We start from the raw sequence: 22,926 nt of genomic DNA, 5'->3' as shown, positions 1-22,926 counted from the left end.
TTTGGTTGGGACAGTTTGTCCACAGATAGAGTGACCAAGCGATCAGGTGAGTCCAAACTGCTCCGTTTGTTTCCTAATTCTACAAAATTTGCTGTAGGTCGTCATGTTAAAACTAATGATTTCCGGATTTAACAGAGATCATAGATGTGGCTTTGATACGATTGAGAAAATACCTTGATCATGAGCATGAGACTAAAAATCTGCCATGCGCCTTCACTATGATTTGTTGGTATCTGTATTCACTGAGGTCTCTGTCGGTTTGTGACATTTCCAAACTGCTCTGCACGCTGAAATTACAAGAGAGAATTGTGAGCCTGAGTGGATCAACTCGCACTATTCCAGATGAGGCTTTAACTTTAAAAGAACGAATCCTGCTCTCTCACCCTAAGTTCCAATGGTCTCCTCCCTGATTATTCTGGAAGGAAAGGAAAACATGTCATCATACGTTATTCATTTAAAAAAAGGGGACTGCCGCGCTTTCAGAGCTCTACGCTCACGACCTGCTCACCTTTGACCCTGCAAGTGAAGGTGGTGCATCTCACTCCATCTGAGCTGCAAAACAATCTGCAATTCTTTCGCATCTGCCCCAGGATCCCTTTTGGGTGGACACGTGTGAGGATAACCAGTAGAGAAGGATGCCTGGAGCCAGTGGGGTCAACGGGGAGGGGTCGTGTGAGGCCCTGTGTCGAACCCTGGTGTCTCAGAACGGCCACCAGAGAGAGACGGCAGACATCTCCCAGTCCGTCCTCTACACCTCCCTGATGGGCTTGCTCCTGGTCGCTGACAACGAGGTGTGCAGGACACACACAGTAGAAAACCCTGTGATCTAACTGTCAAGTGTGGAAAGCCTTGAACGATTGTTCTCAGTGTGGAATTATGAAGCAGTCACACAGTAAAATAATGTAACAAAAAGAGGGTACATATGAGCATGCACGTGTTTTAGCACCTGTCAGCACTCCTTGGTCACTAATAGGATGAACGCCTGAGGCTGACCTCCTTTTAGCCTCTCTTGTTATGCTAATAGATAAGTAGACTAAATCTGTCCTGCCCATATTACACATTCACTGACATGACAGTGTTAAAGCGGACCGACATGACTAAGGTGTACAGACACGGGCAGGGGACACACATTCAGACAGGTACATGTGTAGGCTTTTTTTGTTGACAAATTTATATATACAACTAGAATAGGACTCAGTATAATACCTCCAACAAGGCCGCACTGGGCCACACAAAATCACACACACGAAATCCATTAATTATTTCATGGGAAAGGGTGAAAATGTTTTTAAAAAATGCCTTATCACACAATGTTGAGTAAAGGGGGAAAAATCCAGGATCTTCACCAAAATGTACTGAGTTCTATTTTGATTAATTCCGCACGTGTCCACCAAGTTCTGTGGTAATCCATCCAGCAGCTTCTTTCATAATTCTGCTACCGATCAAATAAACACAGATGAAAGCGTAACCTCCATAATGCTATATATATATATATATGCTTTCAGCGTACCTGGTGTGTATTGTGATCTTTCTATTTTCCAGAAAGAGAAGGTCACCTTAGGAAGTGGGAGGATCGGTCTAAGAAACATAGGAAACACAGTAAGTGTTGACGCATGATGAATCCCCCCTAAAGTCTTACAGTACTGCCAGATTTGCCTGAATACATTTTTGAAGCATCATCTTCACCTTCTGCCTTTACTTTGTCCCTGACTCAGTGTTTCCTGAACGCAGTCGTCCAGTGTTTGTCTCACACATGTGGCCTCAGGGACTACTGCCTACTCAAGTCCCACAGGCAAGAGAAGTTCTCCAAAGAGGAGGCGAGGCTCATGGAGGGTGCGTTCCTGTCGCCTCATTCTCTCTCCTGATCTTCCTTCTTTCATGCAATAGATATTTTTTTGCCATTTTCTCCCCGCTCTTTGTCTTCCAGCATTCTCTGAGCTGCTGTCAGGCCTTTGGGTGGCAAATGAAGAAGACATAGTCGTAAATCCACGACAGTTTTACAATATTTTCAAAGAAGCGGTGCCTTATTTCAGTGGATACAGGTGAGAACGTCAATGAGTTGTTTTTCTTTTTCTCAAGGTTAGCTTCCTCTAGCTAAGTTTTGTGGAGGCAACATTACTTCAGTGCATGCAAACACAAACTACTTTTTATATTTATGAAGGTAAACTCCATTCGTAAACTATTTAAACTTCCTAAATATAACTTATTTTCTTCATCCATGAAATCAATTAGAATGTTGTAAAATCTCAAAATGTTAAAGTGAAATCCTGGTTCCACCGTGTCCTCACCAAAAATGTATTTAATTCTTCAAGTTTTGAATAATCTTGCTACAAACAAACAAACCAAGCAACAAACTAGCAGACAGGGGATCAAATATAACCTCTTTTGCGGAGGTAACTAACTTTCTATGTAGGGATGTTTTCACATTTGAGACTCATAGAAGTAGCTGCCTGCAACAGGGACCTTATGAAATCTCTCTATGTTTAACTCATGCAGTCAACAGGATGCTCAGGAGTTTCTCAGGTTCCTGTTGGACAAACTTCACACAGAAATCAACCGCAGGCCGTACGTCCGACGAGCAGGAAAGGACCCCGAGCAAAAATATGCCAGAATTAGGTGTGTGTGTTTATACAGGAAAGATTCTATCCTCAAAAACTAAAATGACCTTTCTGTGAACACTTTTTGTCTATTTTGTTTATTCCCATCATCTCATAACCTCTTATTAGACTTTCAGAAGAGGCAGTTGCCATGTGGAAGACGCACTTAGAGAGAGATGACAGCAGAATAGTAGGTGAGGAGAGAAATCTTTCGTCTATCACTAATATCTATACGTTTAAATCTACCACTGATGTGTCTTGACACTTTCCACCTCACCCTGCCGACAGACCTGTTCTCGGGCCAGCTGCGGAGCTCGCTGCACTGCTCGGTGTGCTCGCACTACTCCAACACCTTCGATGTGTTCTGTGATCTGTCGCTGCCCCTCCCCAAGAGGAGCATTGCCGGGGTGGTCACGCTGAAGGAGTGCCTGGATCTCTTCTCTCAGGAGGAGAAACTGGACAAGGAGAATTCACCAGTAAGTCGACGCAGAGACAGAAAAAACACAAAGACCCACTGTGATAGATCAGTGGGTCAAAGTTCAACGACACTGACGGTGTGAGTTATATTTATTCAAATTCTTGCTTTGGAGAATGTGGAGTAAATGTCCTAGTTAGATAAGATGAAGAGGCATCACGGATTACAGATTACATCGTTGTTCTCATTTGTCTACTCTGTTGCTCAAATACAAAAAAGATTGGCTAAGGCTACATTTATTTAAATCTTTCGGTTTCTATTTACAAAATCAAAACATTGTAGTAAAATTGAAAATGAAATACAACAATCAATTTTAGCAGGGGGAGGAAGGAAGGAAGCAATTAAAAAAAGGTCATTGTCAGACCGGGAGAAAGGCCCCCTAGACGTGGGCTGCTAGTCACAGCCCATGTCTGGCAGCTGAACGTCGGCCCAGCGAGGCTACTAAAGTTCCCAGACCACATTAAAAGGACAACACTCAGGCTAGATATGGTTCCAACATCAGAGTCGTCCAAGCAGGTGGTCCAGGACGTGCAGATGGAGGAGGCCCACGAGCATGAAGACAAAACATCTTGGTCTAGTGGAGGGCCAGCTGTGAGCCCATTGAGGTGGGCTGGAGGGGTCCAGGGCACCGGTCTCTGCATCGCACACTTAGTCTCCTGGGAATCCGATGGTTGCAAGAGAGAAGAGCCACCAAGAACATCACAGAAGCTGCATGCAGAAAAAGCTTCAAGGGGGCTGTGGATCAGGAGAACCATGGCGCAGTGAGCACACACACTAACCAGGGACTGATCGACCCCGGCTGGGTCGCCCATGTGAGGATGTATGACGATCGAAGACCTGAAATACGTTTTTTTTAAGAAACAAGAAAATAATAACCTTTGGTCTGAGAATTGATTTAAAAAAGGGTCAGGCACAAACAAAGACTTTCTCGTGAACACACAAGTATTTACGTCATAGTTAGGTGAGCAAAGTATTTTCCCGTGGGGCAGATGAGTCATTACTACTTCAGTAAGTTTCTTTGTAAGCCACTGAAACCTCAGAACCAGTTTGTAAATATTTCTCTTTCTAAGATTAAAAAATAAAAATTAAATAACAAATTAATCAATAACAAAAAATTATTATCTATTGTTATTCAGAGATTACGACTCGAAGTTTGAAATTCTGTTCCATCAAATGTAGTTGCCTTGAGTGACAGTAGAAACCTTAACAAACAAACCTGCAGCTGTCGTCACATTGTGACTCAACTGTTGTTCAATTCTGATTGCTGCATACTAGACAGACTAGTTTAACCCCACCCACCTCGCCACCAATCAGAATGACACAGACCATACAATAGAAACTTTCCTGTGAAACCAAAACTGCTTCATCCTCGGCAGAAGAGTCCAACCATTTAGGACCTTATCGATGTGTGAAAGTCATTTTTAATAGAATCATATTGTTGAGTTAAATTTGTGTGTGTTTCTTGTGTGTTTCAGATGTGTGAGAGGTGTAACAGGCGTACAGAGTGCACCAAGCGACTGTCCATCCAGAGGTTTCCCCAGGTTATTGTGATCCGTATCCTTGGCAGCAACTCTTACCCACTGTTTTATGTGTGTGTGATTTTCATGTGCAGCACGTTGTGATGATGCTTAACAGCGTCGGCTCAGATCTGAATCGTTTTACGACTTCCCGGTGGTCTATCAGTAAAAGCACAGTATACGTCTCCTTCCCACTCGCTAACTTGGACCTCAGACCCTACGGACCCGTCGACTGTGGTAACTCCAACAAACTTTTTCCTCTTTTTATTCTGATTTATTACATTTACACTTGTTCTCTTTGTATTCAAATGCATGTTTTCATCGATGTTTGTTAATGTGTGTCATTTAATCATTTTGAGAATGCAGTGAAAAGTGGAAAAATGCACATGAGAGGTTAAAACATGGAATTTATTGAACCATTCTTCAGATTAAAGTATCAACCAGAGCAAAAAACAAGAGTTGTCTCCTTCTACTTGTAAATTCACTGAAAAAATAATATTCATAATATTAAACGAACATGGGACGCACATCCGAAATGAAATTAATTCCTCAGAAGTATAGTAGCTGGCTTTCATGATGTTTTCTCCTTATATAAGTGAGCAGTTAAATAAAACCCATTAGTGCAAATGTTGGCTTGGAGATGTTGGGTAAACATGACCTGTCCCACTAGAGGCATCACTGAACTAATTACCTGATTTCTCCAGAAATGCAAACCAGAGGGCACTCTCACATTGCATTGGTTAAGGTCCCCTGTTGCTGTTTAAATTCACAGTTAAATTATTATTTGACATCTGTAAAACAATATTCATTAGGTATTTTATTGTTAGTTTGTAAGCCTGCACTGGAAATGAGCTTTTGTCCGTGAGTCTCTATCAGAGTCCAAATTCCTCTGCCTGATAAAACCTGAGCTCCTCACAGCTGCATCCGCAGTTACAGCATCTTATGAAAGGTGGAAGCTGAATTCTTATTTTAGGTCAATAAAAATAGCGCTGTTTCTTCTTTCCCAGTCAACAGAGTTAACTACACTACCTGCGTATTATTTTCAAATATTTCCGGATTTATCTTTCAGGTTGAGCTGTGAACGGAGTTCATTGTTCTGTCACTAACCAGGTCACCTATATTTCTAATACCACCTGACAACCAGAAATACCTTCTTCTTCTTCTTCTTCTTCTTCTTCTTCTTCTTCTTCTTCTTCTTCTTCTTCTTCTTCTTCTTCTTCTTCTTCTTCTTCTTATGTCACTGAATTATTCCAAGGTGAACGATATATCTACATGTACTGTGAAATATTTAATAAGTTAAGTCCAGATATTCTTTGAGTGCTGTAAAATTAGATGAGCCCCTTTACTGCCAGGCTTATTCAGATATGGTTTGTTTTATGATTGAGCCTCAATTGGACAGAGAGGGGCAGTAAGTTCTTTATATTTATGTATAGTTATAGTCCCATCATTACTAACTGATTACTATAATCAATCAAATGTTTTACCATTACGATACCGTGTAGCTCGCTCAGGGACAACAAACCGTTACTTGTTGTATAAAGTTTTCGACACTTGATAGTTGGCTTGTTCCCTTACCGTGAATAATCTTTGATTATTTGTTTGTATTGTTTTAAATTGATCAGTTTCATCATTGAACTATGAGGCAATCAGCCTAGTCAGCATTAATGTTTTATATCTGCAATATCGACACACAATTTGACTCCTAAATACCACATAGGGATCCACTTAATTTTGCCAGCAATAATCATAACTGGAAGACTTTCGATAGAGATGTATCAACTATCTTTAGATGATGTTTTCTTGGGGGATAAATGGAGGTGGTTTTCTTTAACAAGTAGATTATTCCAGAATTTGTAAACTTTGAAAATTGATGCAACATGGTTGTGATGAACAGAATGAGTAAGTCACTATATCCACACATGCTCCCACAGGCCCAGTTCTGTATGATCTATATGCAATATGTAATCACACTGGGACGGTGAACATGGGGCACTACACAGCCTGCTGTTCAGATGGAAATGGTTGGTGCTTCTACAATGACTCCAGGTAAAACCTGCTCCTCCATCCAGATCATTACGGTGCCCTAACTGCATTTCCTGTACAAACTTGGAGCTTTTTGTCACAATTACTCTCCACCTTTTCACCAACAGTGTGACTCCAGTGTCAGAGAACCAGCTACAGACCAATCAAGCCTACGTGCTGTTCTACCAGCGCAGCAAAAGCTCCGCCACCATCAGGAAATAGGCCTCAGACTGGCTGAGTCCTGCAGCCAATCAGAGCGACTTTACCTCCAGTGTCCATAGAAACAAATAAAGGCAGCAGTGCTGTATCTCTGGCATCTGTGAACTTCTCAATCTCAGTGATGCATGCCCTAGAATAAACTCTGGCGAGGAGGAGGAGGAGGAGGAGGAGGAGGAGGAGGAGAGAGGCCGTGTCCAATGTACAGCCGATGCTTTTAAAGTGTCAGCGCAGATAGACTGTAGCCTGAAGAGTTTCTGTGACCCGGTTCTCAGGCAGCAGTGCACAGCTGTGTGCATACACATGCTCTTAAAGTAAAATTAATATGATTCATGCTTGCTACCATAAACAGCCCCCCCCCCCCTCCAATCCAAAATGTTTTCGGCTATATTTTTGTATCTTAATCTCCTAGATGGACAGTTTACCCTGATAGTTTAAAATATTAAAATGAGCTATATTTTCCTCCTCAAATGAATTATATTTTTCATGTATGTATATGTATATTTTATATTTTTTACGTTTGCTTCTACTAATCAAATACATTTACACAAATATAATGTAAATATTCGTACATATTGTATTTATTGGATTACAGATTTTTTTTAAGTCAATAAAAGACCAATCAATAAGACTTGATGTTGTTGTTGTTGATTGTGGTGTCGTGGTTTTCGTGTTAGAAGAAGTGCTTTTATTGCCGAGACCAAATGTCCTCGAGTTTGTTGAGCAGCTTGAGAAGGTTGATAGCATTAACAGCAGAGTTGAAGTCCATGAACAAACTTTTTGCCTTTGCTTCATTGATATTATCATTTATATCATCCATATACTATATATTATATATCCAAGAACGGGGGGAGAACAAACCTACATTTTACCAAAACACTGAACTTGACTGAATGAGCAATGTTCAGTTTTTTATTCTCTTACTCTTATTCTCTATGTTAACATGTGATTATAATGTAATTAGATCTTTCATGTTTTGTTAATGTGGATGTAATGGTGTAATGTAATGTAATGGGGCCACAGCCGCTGATGACGCGTGACGTCATTGCGCACATGCGTATGAGCGGTGGGCGGAGTCATCCAGTCGGTCAGGAAGAGGCGAAAGGCGGACACAGAAACATCAAGCGGTAAATCTTTCTCAACAGCAGCTTTTCCACCTTTACCCGGTGTTTGTTTGGGTCCCAGGTTCAGCACAGCGCCGCGATGAACGCGTGGGGTTTAGTTCCAGGGAGATTGGGTGAAATGACAGCGAGTGAAACCGCTGGAAACACCGTTAGCTTCGATGCTAGCTGCTGTTAGCTGCTTTGACAGGCCCCGGACTCACCGCACAGCGTCTGAGCAGGAACGGGAACACAGCGGCGAAACGTTGTGTTTACACCCGCTTCCTCTCTGTGGGTCTGCCCGGCCAGACCTTGCTTTGTTTAAGTTAGTCGGAACACACCAGGATGTTTTAATGGACACGTAAGCTAAAGGGAAACCGGTGTGTGCCAGCGTCACCAACGTTATCTGGGTTACTTCTGCTTAACAGGAGGAACTGTCGAGGAAACCCAGCACACATACGTGTTGTATTAGCACTGAACACATCGCAGGAAGTCTTCCTCACCCTGTCCACCATTGATACACCTTGTTATTAGCGGGGATCAGTGGCGGATTGTTTGTCCGATATCTGTAACCTTGTTTTGTACTTCCATAGATGGCAGCAATCAGGAAAAAACTGGTGATAGTTGGGGATGGTGCCTGTGGTAAGACCTGTCTGCTCATCGTCTTCAGCAAGGACCAGTTCCCAGAGGTGTACGTCCCCACTGTGTTTGAGAACTATGTGGCAGACATTGAAGTGGATGGCAAACAGGTGAGACTCACTGTAAAACACTGTCTGGAGGCCCAAAGGGTCCTGGAGTTAGAGAGTACGAGTCTGCAGCAGAATGAGTAATTTTAATATTTCTATACTTTGGTGTTTGACTGTTTTGTGTTACCCTCGGGATCAATAAAGTATCTATCTATCCATTTCATAAGGTTTTAATTAAGAATTTGAGATACTTCTTTCACCCTCAAATAAAGCTGACATTTCTTTTGGCATCAAATCCAACAACAGATATTTTCACTATCGAAACTAATAATTGACTTAGTAAAATACCAAATCTCTTCTGGTTGCAGATTTGTCATTGGAAAAAATAATAATTTCTTCCTCATACCTACTTCATGCCTCATGCCTTATGCCTTGAATGCCTCTGAGGTTTGGACTGCATTAGAAAATAGACATTTGAGCTATAGGAAAGTACAATAGGCCTTTTTTTACTCTTTTCTAACATATAAAGACAAAATGAAGAAAATATTGTTGGCAGTTAAACTGTAATGAGAATAATGTTGAGTCACAGCCCCTTTGTCATTATAATAACCTGTTATAATATTGTGAATTTGTAATCTTATCGTCTGAATTTATAATGCGATATTGGGCTGTAGCTAACGATTGTTTTTCTTTATTTAAAGGTTGGGTGTATATAATGTCAGAAGTAATTGCATCCTTGATTTTCTCTGTTCTCTTCCTATATTAAGACTAAGAACCATGTAAAATGGGTCAGTTTAACTGTGCGACCTGAATAATCTAATGTCCTTGACATGTCCATCACTCCAAAGCTGCCATTTTTTCTGTGCAACTCTCCATTCACCTCAAACTGTCCCTGTTTTTCAGGTCGAACTAGCACTTTGGGATACAGCCGGACAGGAAGACTATGACAGACTGAGGCCTCTCTCCTACCCTGACACTGATGTGATCCTCATGTGCTTCTCCGTAGACAGCCCTGACAGTTTAGGTACTTTCTTTAAAACACACACACACACACACACACACACTACTTGTTATTGAACACCTTACGATTGTGAAATTGAAACCTGTTGCTAATTAATGCCCTCTTTACCTCTACTCACTATAGAGAATATTCCAGAAAAGTGGACTCCTGAGGTGAAACACTTCTGTCCAAATGTTCCCATCATCCTGGTGGGCAATAAAAAAGATCTGCGCAACGATGAGCACACCAGACGAGAGCTTGCCAAAATGAAACAGGTCAGTGCAGAGCATGCTGGGGATGTACACATTTGTCTGTGTAAATATTTAAAAAATGTAACCCTCTCTGACGTTTGTCTCTAGGAACCAGTTAAACTTGAAGATGGAAAAGAGATGGCAAACCGCATCAGTGCCTATGGCTACCAGGAGTGTTCTGCCAAAACCAAAGATGGTGTGAGAGAGGTCTTTGAGATGGCAACTCGGGCAGCACTGCAGGCCAAGAAACGTGGCAAGAAGTCCAGCTGCCTTCTGTTATAGGCTCTCGGAGAAGAGGAGGGAGCTGACCTCGAGCACAGAGGGAGAGGGGGGCTTCTAATGAGATTTGACATGGGGGAGAATACCGGGGAGGGCCCAGAAAAGTTTTGCAGATGCTCAAGTTCCGATCTGCCAATTATCCTCAGCAAATTAAAGCAGGGCTGGAATGAATGGATAAGCTTCTACACATTGGTCCTTTGTCTATACTATTAGGTTATGTGCCGTTTTGCTTGCATCTATCAAAAATGTTCAGATCTAGAAGTCTTTAAGGCAGGTGGTGGGGTGGGTGGGGGTGATTTGAAGTTGAGTAGATGTAAATGGGTTGAAATGTGCCATGATGGGAATGAAGAGAGAAAAAAGGTCCTTACCAGGCCAAAGATAATGTGGACATGAGAGAGACAAGATAAAAAAAAAAAGACATTAATATAAAAAGTTTTGAATTAAGACCATGTGTAAGTGGATTTTACACAGTATCACCTACATGTAGTGCCTTGAGAGCAGCGGTCATGAAGAGTAAGTCAAGGGGTAGGGATTCATAACTTGGATGGGGTGTTATTATGTCATCATGTTTGTGAATGCTTTTCCCCTCTCATTGGCTTGGCTCCTTCAGGCCCATTTTCTGACTCAGGCGCTATGCAGGGGTATGCCTAAACCAGATTGTATAAGATATTTTCCCATACTGAATTACTCACATGGACTTCAGTGTGTGTGTGTGTTTGTGTGCGTGCGTGCGTGCGCAGCGGTATGGTGGTTTGTTTTTTCCAGTGCAGGTCTGCATGCGGTGAATGTGTGTATATTTGTGCGGCTGTGTATTAACATACTGTATGTGTCTACGTACTGTATGCATGGAAAAGCCCTCTGTGTCTCTGACTTAACCCCTTGTTTCCATGCCAAAGTTACCCCTGATGACCACATTTACTGGCTCTGGCGGGTAATGGAATCAACAGCTACTCAGAGTAATTTAGAAACCTTCACTTTACTGGAAGACATTGTACTATAGCTAGAGGCACAATCAGGTTAAACATGTTATGAGTTCTTAGGACCTTTTTGTGTATACCAGAGATTCATTTGATTGTGTTAATCAGTGGGTCAAATCACGAGTGGTGTAGTCGATAAGTTGAATATTCTTTCATATAGACCATAGGGTTATCGCATTACTATAATGTCCATTATGTACTGTATGTCTTACAAGGCCTTGCCAGGACATTTTAATGATGTGTATTTCAAGTTTGCCTTTTACTCAACTCTCCCATCGTCCCTTTTATGATATTGTCATTATTGTACTATAACTTTTTATTGTTGATGTCTCTAATTTTTCTTAGTATTTTTTAATCATTCTACTTAATCCCGTTGTTATTATCAGCTTATGTCAGTTAAATGATAACATTTTAACCGTAGTATTATTTCATTTAATAAATTGAAGGTCAAGCTTGGGGTGCGAGGTTGGAAGGTTTTGGGGAGTGGGCTGCTAGAGCTTTTTTTTTTTTGTACTGTGACATATTGGGATTTCTGGATTTCTCTTTTTCCAAATAAAGCCGGTATTAGGGTTTCCTGTTGTATGATGTCTCTCTTCTTTGATCTAATCATTCATTAATATTATTAAGAACAATCGTATTTCCCTTTATTTCTAGTATTAATTTACATGTAACAGATACAATGATTGGATATAATGAATAGTTTTATTTAGATTTCTATAAATGAACAGAAACAGTACAACATTCACATTATCCTCAATTTATCTGTCATGCGCTCCTCGTGTAGGCCCAGCCTGCTCGTCTCGTCCAATCAGCGACCACATTGTTGCGTTGCCTGTCCCAGCACCAATCAGAAAGCCGAGTCAGACATTGGTCCCGCCCACTTGAAGTGTTGTCCTGCTGTGGCCATTTTACACTTTGGATCCGTGAGAAACTAAACAGGCTTCTCACCTGCGCTGCTCGCTGACATTTAAAGAGCTGCCGTCGGTTACATGTCACGCTGGTAAGTGTTTCTCTAACCTCACGCATACACGTCGTTGTTGTTGTGTTGACAAACCTCCGACGGTCGTGACGCGCGTCAGCTCGGAAGCAGCTAGCCAACCTCGGTTTAGCCTAGTTTAGCATTTGCGCTAACAGAGATGACCGCCATACGTCATTGTTGATCACACCGTTTTTTGGGGATAGTATGTTTGAGCTCGATCACACACACACACAGTTCATTTCCAGCAGTGACGCAGGGACACTGGGCCTCTGCCAGTCGCTTGTGGGGAATAGCATAGAAAGCGGTGACGACAGACTCCATTAAAGTTAGAGAAGTCTGCAGCAGCAGCACCAAAAATGCACCAAACCTGTTGGCAGGCAGGAGGCTGCAGTACCCGCCTCTGTTGAGTTCACATCTCTGCCATGCAACCTGCACTTCCTGCGTTAAAGCAGCTTTCATTTGTGACTTCTTAACGACAAGGTATGTGCACAATCGATCTGCACACTCAATGTGATCGTTGATTCTCTTTTGAAAGCAGAGAGAAAAGGTCAGAGACTGGGACCAGAGTCAGTGGGCCGACATGGACTATGAGCGGAGGTGAGTAAACAATCTTTACCGTCATGCTCTTTCTTACGAACAAACATTTGTCAGACCAGTCCCTCGTCTTCGATGGTTCAACAGGGGCGGACGAGGCGACCGCATAGGTCGCTACGGCAACAACCACAATGACCACAACTTCCGGGACATGGACTACAGAGGGTATGGACAAGAGGACGAAGAGTCAGGAACAGGATATGATGTCCGAGCGGAGGGAGCTGGACCGTATGGCCGTGACGAGCAATCACTGGGCGGCCCTGACTTCCCACCAGGTCGTCTCCAGGATCGCCCGGGGTTCCGCAAGAGAGGAGATGGGCGAGGGGACGCTGCGCACGAGGGGAAGGGGCTCCCATGGCCCCCTTGCTCTCAGTTGCGGCCTGATCTAGCCCTTCCTTTGCTCCAGAGGGATGAGGACGGGTCCAGGCGGGAATTTGAGCAGCTACAGACTGGCCTGCAGCAAAAGGGCAGAGGGAAAGGTGGAAGGGGCTTCCCAGAGAACAGTGGCCCTCACGCAGGTAGTAAAGAATGCAACTGGAGTCGTGGTGGTGCCCATTCTGAAGAAATGGATTATAATCCGGCAAGACAGAGAGACGAGGACAGATTCTCTCGTGGGGGAATGAAGAGGAGGGTGAGCTATAGAAAGTTCATCCACTTTATAGAGCTGCTAGATTTTTGTTTTGTTGTTGACATCTGTTGTTAATTTGTGACTCTTCCATGCAGGCTTTTCCAGCGGGGTCAGAGGATGATTGCGAGGGCAGTGGTCTTGACCTGTCCCTTGAAGAGATGGAACAGAGAGACCAGGACTACCGTGCAGATCTAGACCACAACCAGAGGCCCAGCAACATCATAATGCTGCGTATGCTTCCTCCCAATGCCACAGCCAATGAGGTTTGTTCATGTCCCAGAGTTTGTCTCTACAGATGTCTGATGAGGCGTGGGTGTTGTTGTTAGTTGGCTTAAATGTTAATAATGCCTCTGTTTTCATAGATTCGTGCACAACTTCAGGAGCAGGGGATTCTGCCAAGAGAGGTTCGCCTCATGAGAAACAAATCTTCAGGTGAGAATCTGCTCGTTGACTGGATTTTTTTTCTTTTCTTCCCCCCTTCTCCTGTCTTCTCTTCCGTTCTTCTTTTGTTTCACTCATGCATAACCTGCTCCATGATTTGCATTTTAAATTCAGATGATATCTTAGCTGCTCTTTCTTCTTCCCCTTATTAATAAGTGTCTTGGCAATCTCCTTCCATCTCGCTGACTCTCTTTATCTATAGTGGAGTAGATAGCTGATGCAAAGAACTCATATTATACACTTAAATGCAGGCAGGTGCTTAGATTCCTGCCTGGATTCCTTGGTCGACTGGTGTCTGTAACCTCGCTGCATGCTTCAGAGTTGAGCTCTGTCTAGATTTGCTGATTAGAGAAGAATGCATGTATACAGTTTTAAAGGTCTTCACTCCATGGCTTTAATTTCCCTTCTCACTTTGGCTCTCTTACTGTCTTTATCTCCATTCTTGCCTTATCTATCCTGAAGTGAGGTGTGTCTGACTACATGGATGTTGCTCTAAACTAACCGTGTCAGTGGAGAAATGAACAGTAGAAGCAGAACATGTTTGATTGTGTTTGTCATTGTAGCTATTTTTGAGTGTATGATCATCAGGATAGAAGTTCTGCAGCGACCTCTCAGCTATGAGGACGTCATCCATACCACTGAGAAAAGCTTGTCTTTTTTCCCCAGTATTTGCCTTTGAAACCAAAAACTGCAATATCATCTTTATTTATTTATTTTTGTTAAGAACCAAAAAGTGGAAACTTTTTTTTTGTAAGAATCAAATAGAGGAAAATTTTTATTTAAAATGTTATATTCTAATAGACTCACTTGGCTTTTATTTTGAAATATTTCCTTTTATTTCTGTTATCTGTCAGCCTTTCTAAATCCTTCAGTTCAAAAGGGCAAAATTAAGTTGGAACTTTGATTTAAATTTGTTTTTTTCCTTTTTCATCATTTGATTCTGACAATGAAAATATGAAAAGCTGCTCCATTTTCCAATTTTTCCCGTTTTGGTTTACCACTCTCAGACATATGGTATGTTCATTTTTTTGGATTCAGAAGTTAATAAAACTGCCTGATCATACACCGACTCCTAACTCGCTGGTTGTCTGTAATATGTATCTGACTCGGTCACACTTACAGTCCCCTACTCTGCTCTGCCTCTCTCACTCCTTCATCACCATCTCTCTGTTTTTAAGACTAAGTCACTTAGTTTGAAATGTTTGAATATTGACTTTTGTAAATCCACTCCATGTTCAGTGTTGTTTAAAAAAACAACTTGAAACAATAATAATTTGTAAAAGTAAATATGTTTCACAGTTTTTTGCCAATCATTAGTATTGATTAGTAATGGCCTTTAAGAAGAATCATTCCACCACTCTGCCACGTAGTTGACTCTCTCTGTGTGTGTGTGTGTGTGTGTGTGTGTGTGTGTGTGTGTGTGTGTGTGTGTGTGTGTGTGTGTGTGTGTGTGTGTGTGTGTGTGTGTGTGTGTGTGTGTGTGTGTGTGTGTGTGTGTGTGTGTGTGTGTGTGTGTGTGTGTGTGTGTGTGTGTGTGTGTGTGTGTGTGTGTGTGTGTGTGTGTGTGTGTGTGTGTGTGTGTGTGTTCTGTTGGTGCCTGGTTTTCATTCAAACTCAGCAAAAGAGCTCAGACTCAAACTGATGAGTGGGTATGATTTTCTCTCTCTCTCTCCCTCCCTCCCTCCCTCCCTCTGTCCTTGACCCTGAGACACTGTTTGTCATCCCACCCTTGCAGAGAATGTGACAGTGGCTCTCCAACTGGCTCTCAGATGTGCTATTACAAAGGGAGAGAGGAAGCAATGATTTCTTATTTTATCAGTGCTCATACAGGGTCTCTCTCTCCTCTGTACGTGAAGCACTAACCCCTCACTGCGTTGTTGTTATGTTGTTGTTGTTGTTGTTCGGTAACCATGGCGCTGGGCGGTGTCCAGGTCAGAGCCGAGGATTCGCCTTCGTCGAGTTTAATCTCATACAGGAGGCCACCCGCTGGATGGAGACCAACCAGGTCACTCTCCCCCTACACATACACACATACACATATATATATACACACATGTAATGTGAGCTTATGGGTTAATATCAGGACAAACACACAGTTAAAATAGTGCCCTGTGAAATGTACATGATGCAATCCTGTTTGATGTTGTCAAAGAAATAGATCTGTATCCTTAGAGGGAAGTTCACCTTTTCTTTCTACTTTGTACAACTAAAGGTAAATTCATGACACTTGTCTGTCTGGGTCCCAGCTACATAGTTTTCATAACTGGACCCTCCCAGTCACATTTACTCATTTGTCCAATACAAGCCTCTCTTTCTTCAGCAATATGTTCTCACTTCTTCTCCTAAGTTTACAGTATCACCTCCTGGACAGTATTGACAGGATGAATAGAATTTTTCACATGCTCTATTGTATGGTGAATCGGAATGAATACAGTACCTAATTTTCTTGTTTTTTAACTTTTCATATCTGGGTCATCTCAACCATTATTACGTCTGCAGGAAGCAGTTACTGTCTATATGGGAGGTGAAGGTTGTCACAGTGGGATGGGATGTGTGGAAAGATGAGAAAAGGTTCCCCTATAGGGGGGAGGGATGACACAATTGAACAAAAACACACTGTGTCCTTAAAAATGGACACAAGCGCATACAGTACACATACACCATCTCAGTCCGTCCCAATTTCCTAAAGCTGAAGGTTGCAATTCTCTGGTGTCCTCTCTCATTCACCCTCAATTCTCCTCTGTCTCTTTCTCTCTGTCCCTCTCTTCCCTTTCATTCTCTCTCATCTCTTGTGAGATGAGGCCTTTCTCTGGCATGAGTAGCCTAATTAACGCTGATAATCATTCTTTGTTTCCCCCTTCTTCCCTCTCTCTTTCTTTCAGGGAGTGCTGATGATTCTGGGGCAGAGGGTGTCGATGCACTTCAGCGACCCAAAGCCGCGTGCCAACGAGGACTGGCTCTGCAACAAGGTTGTGTGTGTGTGTGTGTTTACACCTTTGCGTGAAATCTAAATTTGTATTCTCATTTGCTTGCACGTTTATGAGTCACTGTAGCAGATCATTCTTCAAAGAAGTCCTCTAACAAGAGCTTGTGTAACATTTCAACAGTGCGGTGTGCAAAACTTTAAAAGGAGAGAAAAGTGCTTCAAATGCAGTGTTCCTAAATCAGGTAGAGTTTTAAAAACAGCTTCCTAATCTATCTTTTACAATCACACAAGCTCCCTCCCACCATACACTAATATACAATGACATGTTGTCTTTCCCCAGAGGCTGAGCTGAAGTTGCCCCAGTTGCCGAGGGATTTGCCTGTTGGGCTTCAAAAGGACGGAGCTCAGGGTTTACTGCCCCTCCCAGTACCCTACCATTCCTCTGGTCCTACTGTCGCCCCAGGACAAGCTGCACAGCAGGCAGATGTTGCAAATGACAGTAAGTCCATCTCCTGACGTTTTTTTAATGTCTTGTTTATTTTATCGGAGGACCGATTTAGTTGCCCTTTTAGAAAGTACAGAGGAAACCACTTATGGTGATCACGTTTGTCCCGGGCCAAAAATAACTATGAGCAGTTGATTTCTATAAACGAATTGCGTGGCTTTTGTATGATAGTCCCGGAACTTGGTGCAATAAGGTTCTCTCTCTCTCTGTCTCTCATAACCAAACACTGCCTCTAGAGAGGGCCTTTCACACTTTCATGTTACCTGAAGGCCAGTGTACGAGTTGGAGGAAGGAGGGGTATTTAGAATTGGTTGCTACGTGTATCCTCACCAGTGGATGCCCCTAAATCCTACACACTTGGAAATCGTGGATTAAAAAATCTAATATTCTCTCACCTTCTCTTTCAACAGCTCTGATACTAAGAAACCTTGGCCCTCATACTTCAGTAGAAGCCATTTTATCTGCTTTGGCTCCATTTGCCACACTGTCCCCTTCAAATATTCGCCTCATCAAGGACAAGCACACGCATCTCAACAGGGGCTTTGCCTTTCTACAGCTTTCTACCATAGTGGTGAGAAACGGATGTACATGAGCTTTTCCATTCACTCTTTAACTAAATATGTGTTCAGAATAGATTCATCCATAAATAAAACATCTTAAAGGGCTCTGTATGTTATTCACAGGAGGCATCACAGCTGCTCCAGATCTTACAGGCTCTGCAGCCACCTCTCTCTATTGACGGCAAGGCGATTGTGGTGGAGTTTGCCAAAGGCTCAAAACGGTAAACACACACACACCCAAACTTCACTGCAAAGAAAACACCAGACATTATTGATATTGCACAACAATCTATATTGTTATTTCAAGTCACAAAAAAACTCACATTGATCATGAGAATAAATTGGATCAGAAATAACTTTCTAGGAGATGACTTAAAACTACTTATTTTCTCTAAAATAAAAAAGTTAGTGTAATCATTTTTGTATAACGAGAAAATGTAGCTCACCAGCTAAACTCACTGAAACACTCTGTTCTCTACCAGTGATGTGTTCCTGACTGACGGAAGCAGAGTGAGTGCTGCGACAGTGGCCAGCACAGCAATAGCAGCTGCACAGTGGTCTGTGACGCAGGTAAACTTTCTCAGTGACTTATCACCAAAACAAAGAAAATGTGTCGGCACAACACATCTTTAATTGCGAAATGTGCTGTTGTCACTGTGTATTTGTGTAGTTTGTTATATATATGCATGTATGCTAAATTCTCTAAAAACCCTCTCAATGCTCAGACTCCGCAGAATGGATCAAGCGGAGGCCAGAGTGTAGATACAGGAGTGTATCAGCAGGGGTCAGCAGTAACCTACAATCAGGAAGGGCATGAATACCCTGGACCAGATGGTGCAACTTTCAAGGCCCAGGCAGATGCCAGGGTTCCTGCCTTACTCAGTGTAGGAGCATCGCTGGTGGGGACGTACTCGGGTGGAGCTGCCCTAGGTAGGTGTTATATACACCAAGTATCCAAGCATATTGACCCTGTGATCTGTGTAGCAATGTACCGAGCTTTTTTGTTTGTGCTTGTTCACGTGCAGCTGCCATTTCATCTGAGTCAGTGACACTGGGATCAACAGTTCTGCGGCAGTCTCTCAGTCACTCACAATCTGCTCTCAGCACCACAGCCGCCGCCAATTCAGCCACACAGGTACGGTACCGTGGCGTACTTACTTTTTCTGGTGTTATTTTATCCATCAGCCTCTTGCTTTATGAGCTCTGTCTCCCTGCAGGTTGAAATAGTGGGAAAACCACAGCCAGCTTCTCACAGCCAACCTGCAACCCCAGGCACTGAACATGAGCTCCAGCAATACCGTAAGGCTTCTTTTGTTCAGTCATATTATTAAGATCAAGAATTAGAAACACTAAATTTACATTTTCTTTTAAAACTGTGAATAGATGGAGCATACCTTTCCGATAGATGTTTCGCTCAGGCCTTCTAACCAAGACTTGAGTAATGACACTCAATGCAAAAATTTCAATGCATTCTTGGTTCATACCACATCTTATCACAAACTTTACTGGAAATCCATTCTGAAATATAAAAAAAGACTCCAAGGCACTCTGTTTGTAGCTATTCAAATGCTGTTATTGTCACGGCTTGGTCACGTGGACCATAAATAACAAAGCACCATCGTGTTTTGGCATGCAGCCTCAGTCAGGGAGTGTTGGGTTGTTGTTTTTTCACTTGTGGGAGAGACGACTGTTATCTAGGCCAGTGGTTGCCCAAATGTTTTTTTTGACACCCAAGACATAAAAGGCTTCATATGAGCTGTTCAGTGAATTTAGTTCTGTTCATATTTCAGTGTAAGAAGACTAGATTGTAAAAACAAGTTTTATGTGAATCACAATGGCAAATCCAACTTTTTATGATTAATTCAGTGTACTTCAAAATATGGTCTCTGACCTCGATGCGAATGTCCTGTGTCTTTGACTGTAGCTGTGCCAGACGTGTCCACTTACCAGTATGATGAGAGCTCTGCCTACTATTACGACCCACTCACAGGCCTCTACTATGATCCTAACTCCCAGGTAAAGAGTTATCTGAATGTCGTCTTCTTCTTTACATTTCAGTCTGGTTCTTATTTTGTGTGTCCTTCGTCTTTGCAGTACTATTTCAACCCTCACAGTCAGCATTACATGTACTGGGATGGAGAGAAACACACTTACATTCCTGCTGCCAGCCAGTCGAACACAGACGGAGCTTCGATGAGTGAAGGCATGGCCCCGTCAGACTCACTGTTTGCTTCTCCTGGCAGCAAGGAGAAAAAAGACAAGCCCAAGAGTAAAACTGCTCAACAGGTACAAGTACTCTACATACTGGACACAAATACTTCCAGAAAAACTTCAATCAAGTTTATTGATAAATCATAAGCATTACTTCGCAAGATTAAGAACTTCACTATTACAGAGAAAACTAACCTTTGTTTGCCTTTTACAATTGTATGCTGCAGTTTTTGGATTGAACCATTGTAACTATGATTATTGATAGAATGCCATCAATATCTTACTGTATAATACATTTGTGACCAAAATGAACAAATTATGACACCAGGGACATATTATCAACATAAAAATTTGGTATTGGTATTAACCAAATTGGTATTTCTCAAAGGTGTTGTTGGTTTTTCTGCTGCTGGCTGAATATGACCGTCTTTTTGTCTTGATAGATTGCCAAAGATATGGAGCGCTGGGCTAAGAGTCTCAATAGACAGAAGGAGAACATGCGCTCTGTCTCCTCCTCCCCTGCTGTCGGCTCGACGCCGCTGCCTCCTGGTTACACCCGAGCGCCGGGCCACAGTCGAGTAGATGACCGCAGAGAGTCTGCGAGTGCGGATGCAGGCTATGCAGTTCTGGAGAAAAAGGTAGATGATCCTTGTGCAGACATGAATGCTTAGCTGTAAACCCCTGCGTGTCTTCAGGACAGCAGGGTATCATAGTGAGAGAGTGGACTCTGGTTCAGGCTCCTATATAACCGTCACTCTGCTCTAGTGCAAATAAGAAAAGAATGTATGCATTATAAAAAGTTCTTACTGACTGACCTCGTTAATCCCTTTGAATTTTTATCCTGCAGGGGGCACTGTCTGAACGGCCTCAGATTTTTTTGGACCAGATCAGACAAAGTACAGAAGTAAGGACATGGACACTGGGATGTTACTTTTTTAGTCTGTTGTCTTCATTTTTTTTTTTCTGATGTCATATCCTTTTATATGCTTTTCTTAACTATACAGTTATCTCTGTATCTGTCTGTTCATCAGTTCTTTACCTTGCGTCCCTCCTCTGTAGAGTTCTCCTCCTCAGCAGCAAGGTCTGGTCCCGGCCTACAGCGGAGAAACGGACAGTGATGAAGAAGGAGGCGAAAAAGATGAGAAGGAGGGGAGATTGACAGACTGGGTTAAACTGGCCTGTCTGCTATGTAGGAGACAATTCCCCAGTAAAGAGGCCCTCATCAGGCACCAGCAGCTCTCTGAGCTACATAAGGTGGTTACACAAACAGCGAGACTTTAACTTCACACCACTACAAACACTGCATAAATGATGCATTGGGACCATGTGTTCACTCCAGGCTGGAAAACCAACTTGTTGTCTGTATTTTGTTAAATGATCTGCTACATCCTTCACTGTCTGTTATCTAGAGGGTATTTCATAATGACAAAAGTGCAGCCCAATGACATTTCCCCTGTAATTACGTTAATGTTTGACTTATTAATCTGTCGGCCCACAGCAAAACTTGGAGCAGAGAAGAGCCCAGCAGGAATCTGCAGGCAGAGAGGTCAGTCAACCCTCACTGTCTGACAATAGTTGTTGCTAATTTGAGTTGAGTGCAGTTATTGTTAATTTAATTATCCTTTCTTTGGTTGCAGAGACTTGCAGATGGATCTGAACCTCCTGATCTAAAGAAGAGGAAGTTTAGCCCCATGTAAGCAGCAGTGACATAACAGACTGACTCTGTGGTGATGTCCTGTAGTTGTTTCTGGTTAACAGTTGGTGTTGGAGTCCTCTTGTAAGGATCAAATGACTATTTGTATTATTATAGCTATTGTAACTGCATCTTTATATGGTGATGTTTTTGTATATAATTTCCAAATACAACAGTTTGTCAGCAATGAGGGATGAGATTTTATCTTATTTTGTGTGCGTGTGTGCTCAAATGTTGTTTGTGTTCCTTTTAGTGATGGGATCACAGGCTCCAGTCTTGGTGCCAGGATGCTGCAGGGCGGAGTGAAAAAGGGATTCCTACTGCGCAACATGCAAGTAGAGTGAGACCCTCACCGTAGATCCTCAACATCCTGACAAAGGAACGTCCCGGACAAAAGGACAAAGCCCAGCACGCAACACTTCACCATGATCATCATATATAAACCTATAAACCTCTTCATTTTGGTTTGACTCTACAGTTACCTCAACAGTGGTAATACATATGAACTGAACTGATCCTGTAGCAGTGGATGTCAGGATATTGCACAGAATGCACCTTTTTTTTTTTTTGTTGCTTTCTTCCTGTATGATGCAGTTTTGCGTTCTCACTTGCTTCAGAGCTTGTGTCTGATTAACAAGCCTTAAGTGTTTGGGAAACATTTGCTGTGGGAACGTGAAAGATCACTGAAGATCTTTATTTGGCAGCAAATTAAATTTTTCTAATATTACTGTCTATGCACCATAGATTTTTTTTTTAATTTAATGTAATATGCCTTACCATTCAGTGAATGACTGATCTGGGCATAAAGTGTACATACATTTTAGAATGAGCACTTTTATACCACGGTGGGAGCTGTGAGACTTTGGCCTTGTGAAATGGACAGGGTCGCACTAACACTAGTGTGTGGGTGAAAAGTGTGTCAGTTTGTTATATCACTTGTATGAATTCACAATGTAATACATACTTTTCTCTGCAGAAATTTATTTTTTGATGTGTATTTGTTCAAACTTGTTTCATTAAGCTTCTGTAAAATAATCAAGAATAACACATTTGCATTGTTATCGCTCATAATGGGCGATGTCTTCTGTGGTGGAGCCAGTAAACGGATGTGTCATTTCCACATATTAACTTCCAAAATTTCCAAATGTGTTTTTGCAAGATTTGAAAAAGAAAGAAGAGGAATATGATGTAACTCGTGGTGTTTGTGTTTCTGATGCAACATCTTTAGCTGCAGAAGTTGAAATTGCAGAGCACCTTTTTTTTTTTTTT

At 42.2% G+C, this 22,926-nt stretch overlaps 3 protein-coding genes across 5 annotated transcripts; all 3 read left to right on the top strand.

Annotated features, from left to right (window-relative positions):
• The first annotated feature begins 635 nt into the window (after positions 1 to 635).
• On the top strand, positions 636 to 7,442 carry usp21 (ubiquitin specific peptidase 21). The gene is made up of 11 exons (XM_053424074.1): positions 636 to 791; positions 1,543 to 1,599; positions 1,716 to 1,833; positions 1,928 to 2,042; positions 2,497 to 2,616; positions 2,727 to 2,791; positions 2,886 to 3,073; positions 4,548 to 4,626; positions 4,719 to 4,826; positions 6,521 to 6,635; positions 6,740 to 7,442. Exons 1-11 carry the CDS (start codon positions 636 to 638, stop codon positions 6,831 to 6,833), a joined length of 1,215 nt encoding a protein of 404 aa, XP_053280049.1. The 3' UTR covers positions 6,834 to 7,442.
• Positions 7,443 to 7,873: 431 nt separating this feature from the next.
• Positions 7,874 to 10,592, top strand: LOC128442342 (rho-related GTP-binding protein RhoA-C). The gene is made up of 5 exons (XM_053424760.1): positions 7,874 to 7,954; positions 8,521 to 8,676; positions 9,517 to 9,637; positions 9,758 to 9,888; positions 9,973 to 10,592. The coding sequence occupies exons 2-5, from the start codon at positions 8,521 to 8,523 to the stop codon at positions 10,144 to 10,146; spliced, it is 582 nt and encodes a 193-aa protein (XP_053280735.1). The 5' UTR covers positions 7,874 to 7,954; the 3' UTR covers positions 10,147 to 10,592.
• A 1,397-nt stretch (positions 10,593 to 11,989) lies between these two features.
• Positions 11,990 to 22,844, top strand: rbm10 (RNA binding motif protein 10). Of its 3 annotated transcripts, none has more exons than XR_008338950.1 (23): positions 11,990 to 12,120; positions 12,635 to 12,696; positions 12,781 to 13,324; positions 13,417 to 13,584; positions 13,684 to 13,753; positions 15,694 to 15,767; positions 16,645 to 16,731; positions 16,870 to 16,930; positions 17,029 to 17,187; positions 17,604 to 17,764; positions 17,877 to 17,974; positions 18,236 to 18,323; positions 18,479 to 18,683; positions 18,779 to 18,888; positions 18,971 to 19,052; positions 19,678 to 19,769; positions 19,848 to 20,039; positions 20,408 to 20,602; positions 20,812 to 20,868; positions 21,024 to 21,218; positions 21,463 to 21,510; positions 21,602 to 21,741; positions 21,911 to 22,844. XR_008338950.1 is itself a non-coding variant. In XM_053425910.1 (23 exons), exons 2-23 carry the CDS (start codon positions 12,680 to 12,682, stop codon positions 21,999 to 22,001), a joined length of 2,850 nt encoding a protein of 949 aa, XP_053281885.1. In that variant the 5' UTR covers positions 11,990 to 12,120; positions 12,635 to 12,679; the 3' UTR covers positions 22,002 to 22,844. The 3 variants fall into 3 exon arrangements, 2 of the variants coding, with proteins under 2 accessions (XP_053281885.1, XP_053281886.1); XM_053425910.1 differs by having other exon boundaries at positions 21,602 to 21,657; XM_053425911.1 differs by having other exon boundaries at positions 12,005 to 12,120; positions 12,638 to 12,696; positions 21,602 to 21,657.
• Positions 22,845 to 22,926: the final 82 nt, after the last annotated feature.

The sequence above is a fragment of the Pleuronectes platessa genome, chromosome 6 (assembly GCF_947347685.1).
Source record: "Pleuronectes platessa chromosome 6, fPlePla1.1, whole genome shotgun sequence".
Taxonomy (NCBI): domain Eukaryota; kingdom Metazoa; phylum Chordata; class Actinopteri; order Pleuronectiformes; family Pleuronectidae; genus Pleuronectes; species Pleuronectes platessa.
Note: the sequence above shows the minus strand (reverse complement) of the source record. Positions and strands in the feature narration are given on the sequence as shown.

Excerpts from the sequence above, each read along its gene's own strand:
- usp21 (XM_053424074.1), top strand. The coding sequence starts at position 636 with ATGCCTGGAGCCAGTGGGGTCAACGGGGAGGGGTCGTGTGAGGCCCTG. Across the intron at positions 2,792-2,885 it reads AGATGACAGCAGAATAGTAG|ACCTGTTCTCGGGCCAGCTG; the intron begins GTGAGGAGAGAA and ends CCCTGCCGACAG. Across the intron at positions 4,827-6,520 it reads CTACGGACCCGTCGACTGTG|GCCCAGTTCTGTATGATCTA; the intron begins GTAACTCCAACA and ends ATGCTCCCACAG.
- LOC128442342 (XM_053424760.1), top strand. The coding sequence starts at position 8,521 with ATGGCAGCAATCAGGAAAAAACTGGTGATAGTTGGGGATGGTGCCTGT. Across the intron at positions 8,677-9,516 it reads TTGAAGTGGATGGCAAACAG|GTCGAACTAGCACTTTGGGA; the intron begins GTGAGACTCACT and ends CCTGTTTTTCAG. Across the intron at positions 9,889-9,972 it reads AGCTTGCCAAAATGAAACAG|GAACCAGTTAAACTTGAAGA; the intron begins GTCAGTGCAGAG and ends GTTTGTCTCTAG.
- rbm10 (XM_053425910.1), top strand. Across the intron at positions 17,975-18,235 it reads TTTGCCAAAGGCTCAAAACG|TGATGTGTTCCTGACTGACG; the intron begins GTAAACACACAC and ends GTTCTCTACCAG. Across the intron at positions 21,658-21,910 it reads AAGAGGAAGTTTAGCCCCAT|TGATGGGATCACAGGCTCCA; the intron begins GTAAGCAGCAGT and ends TGTTCCTTTTAG.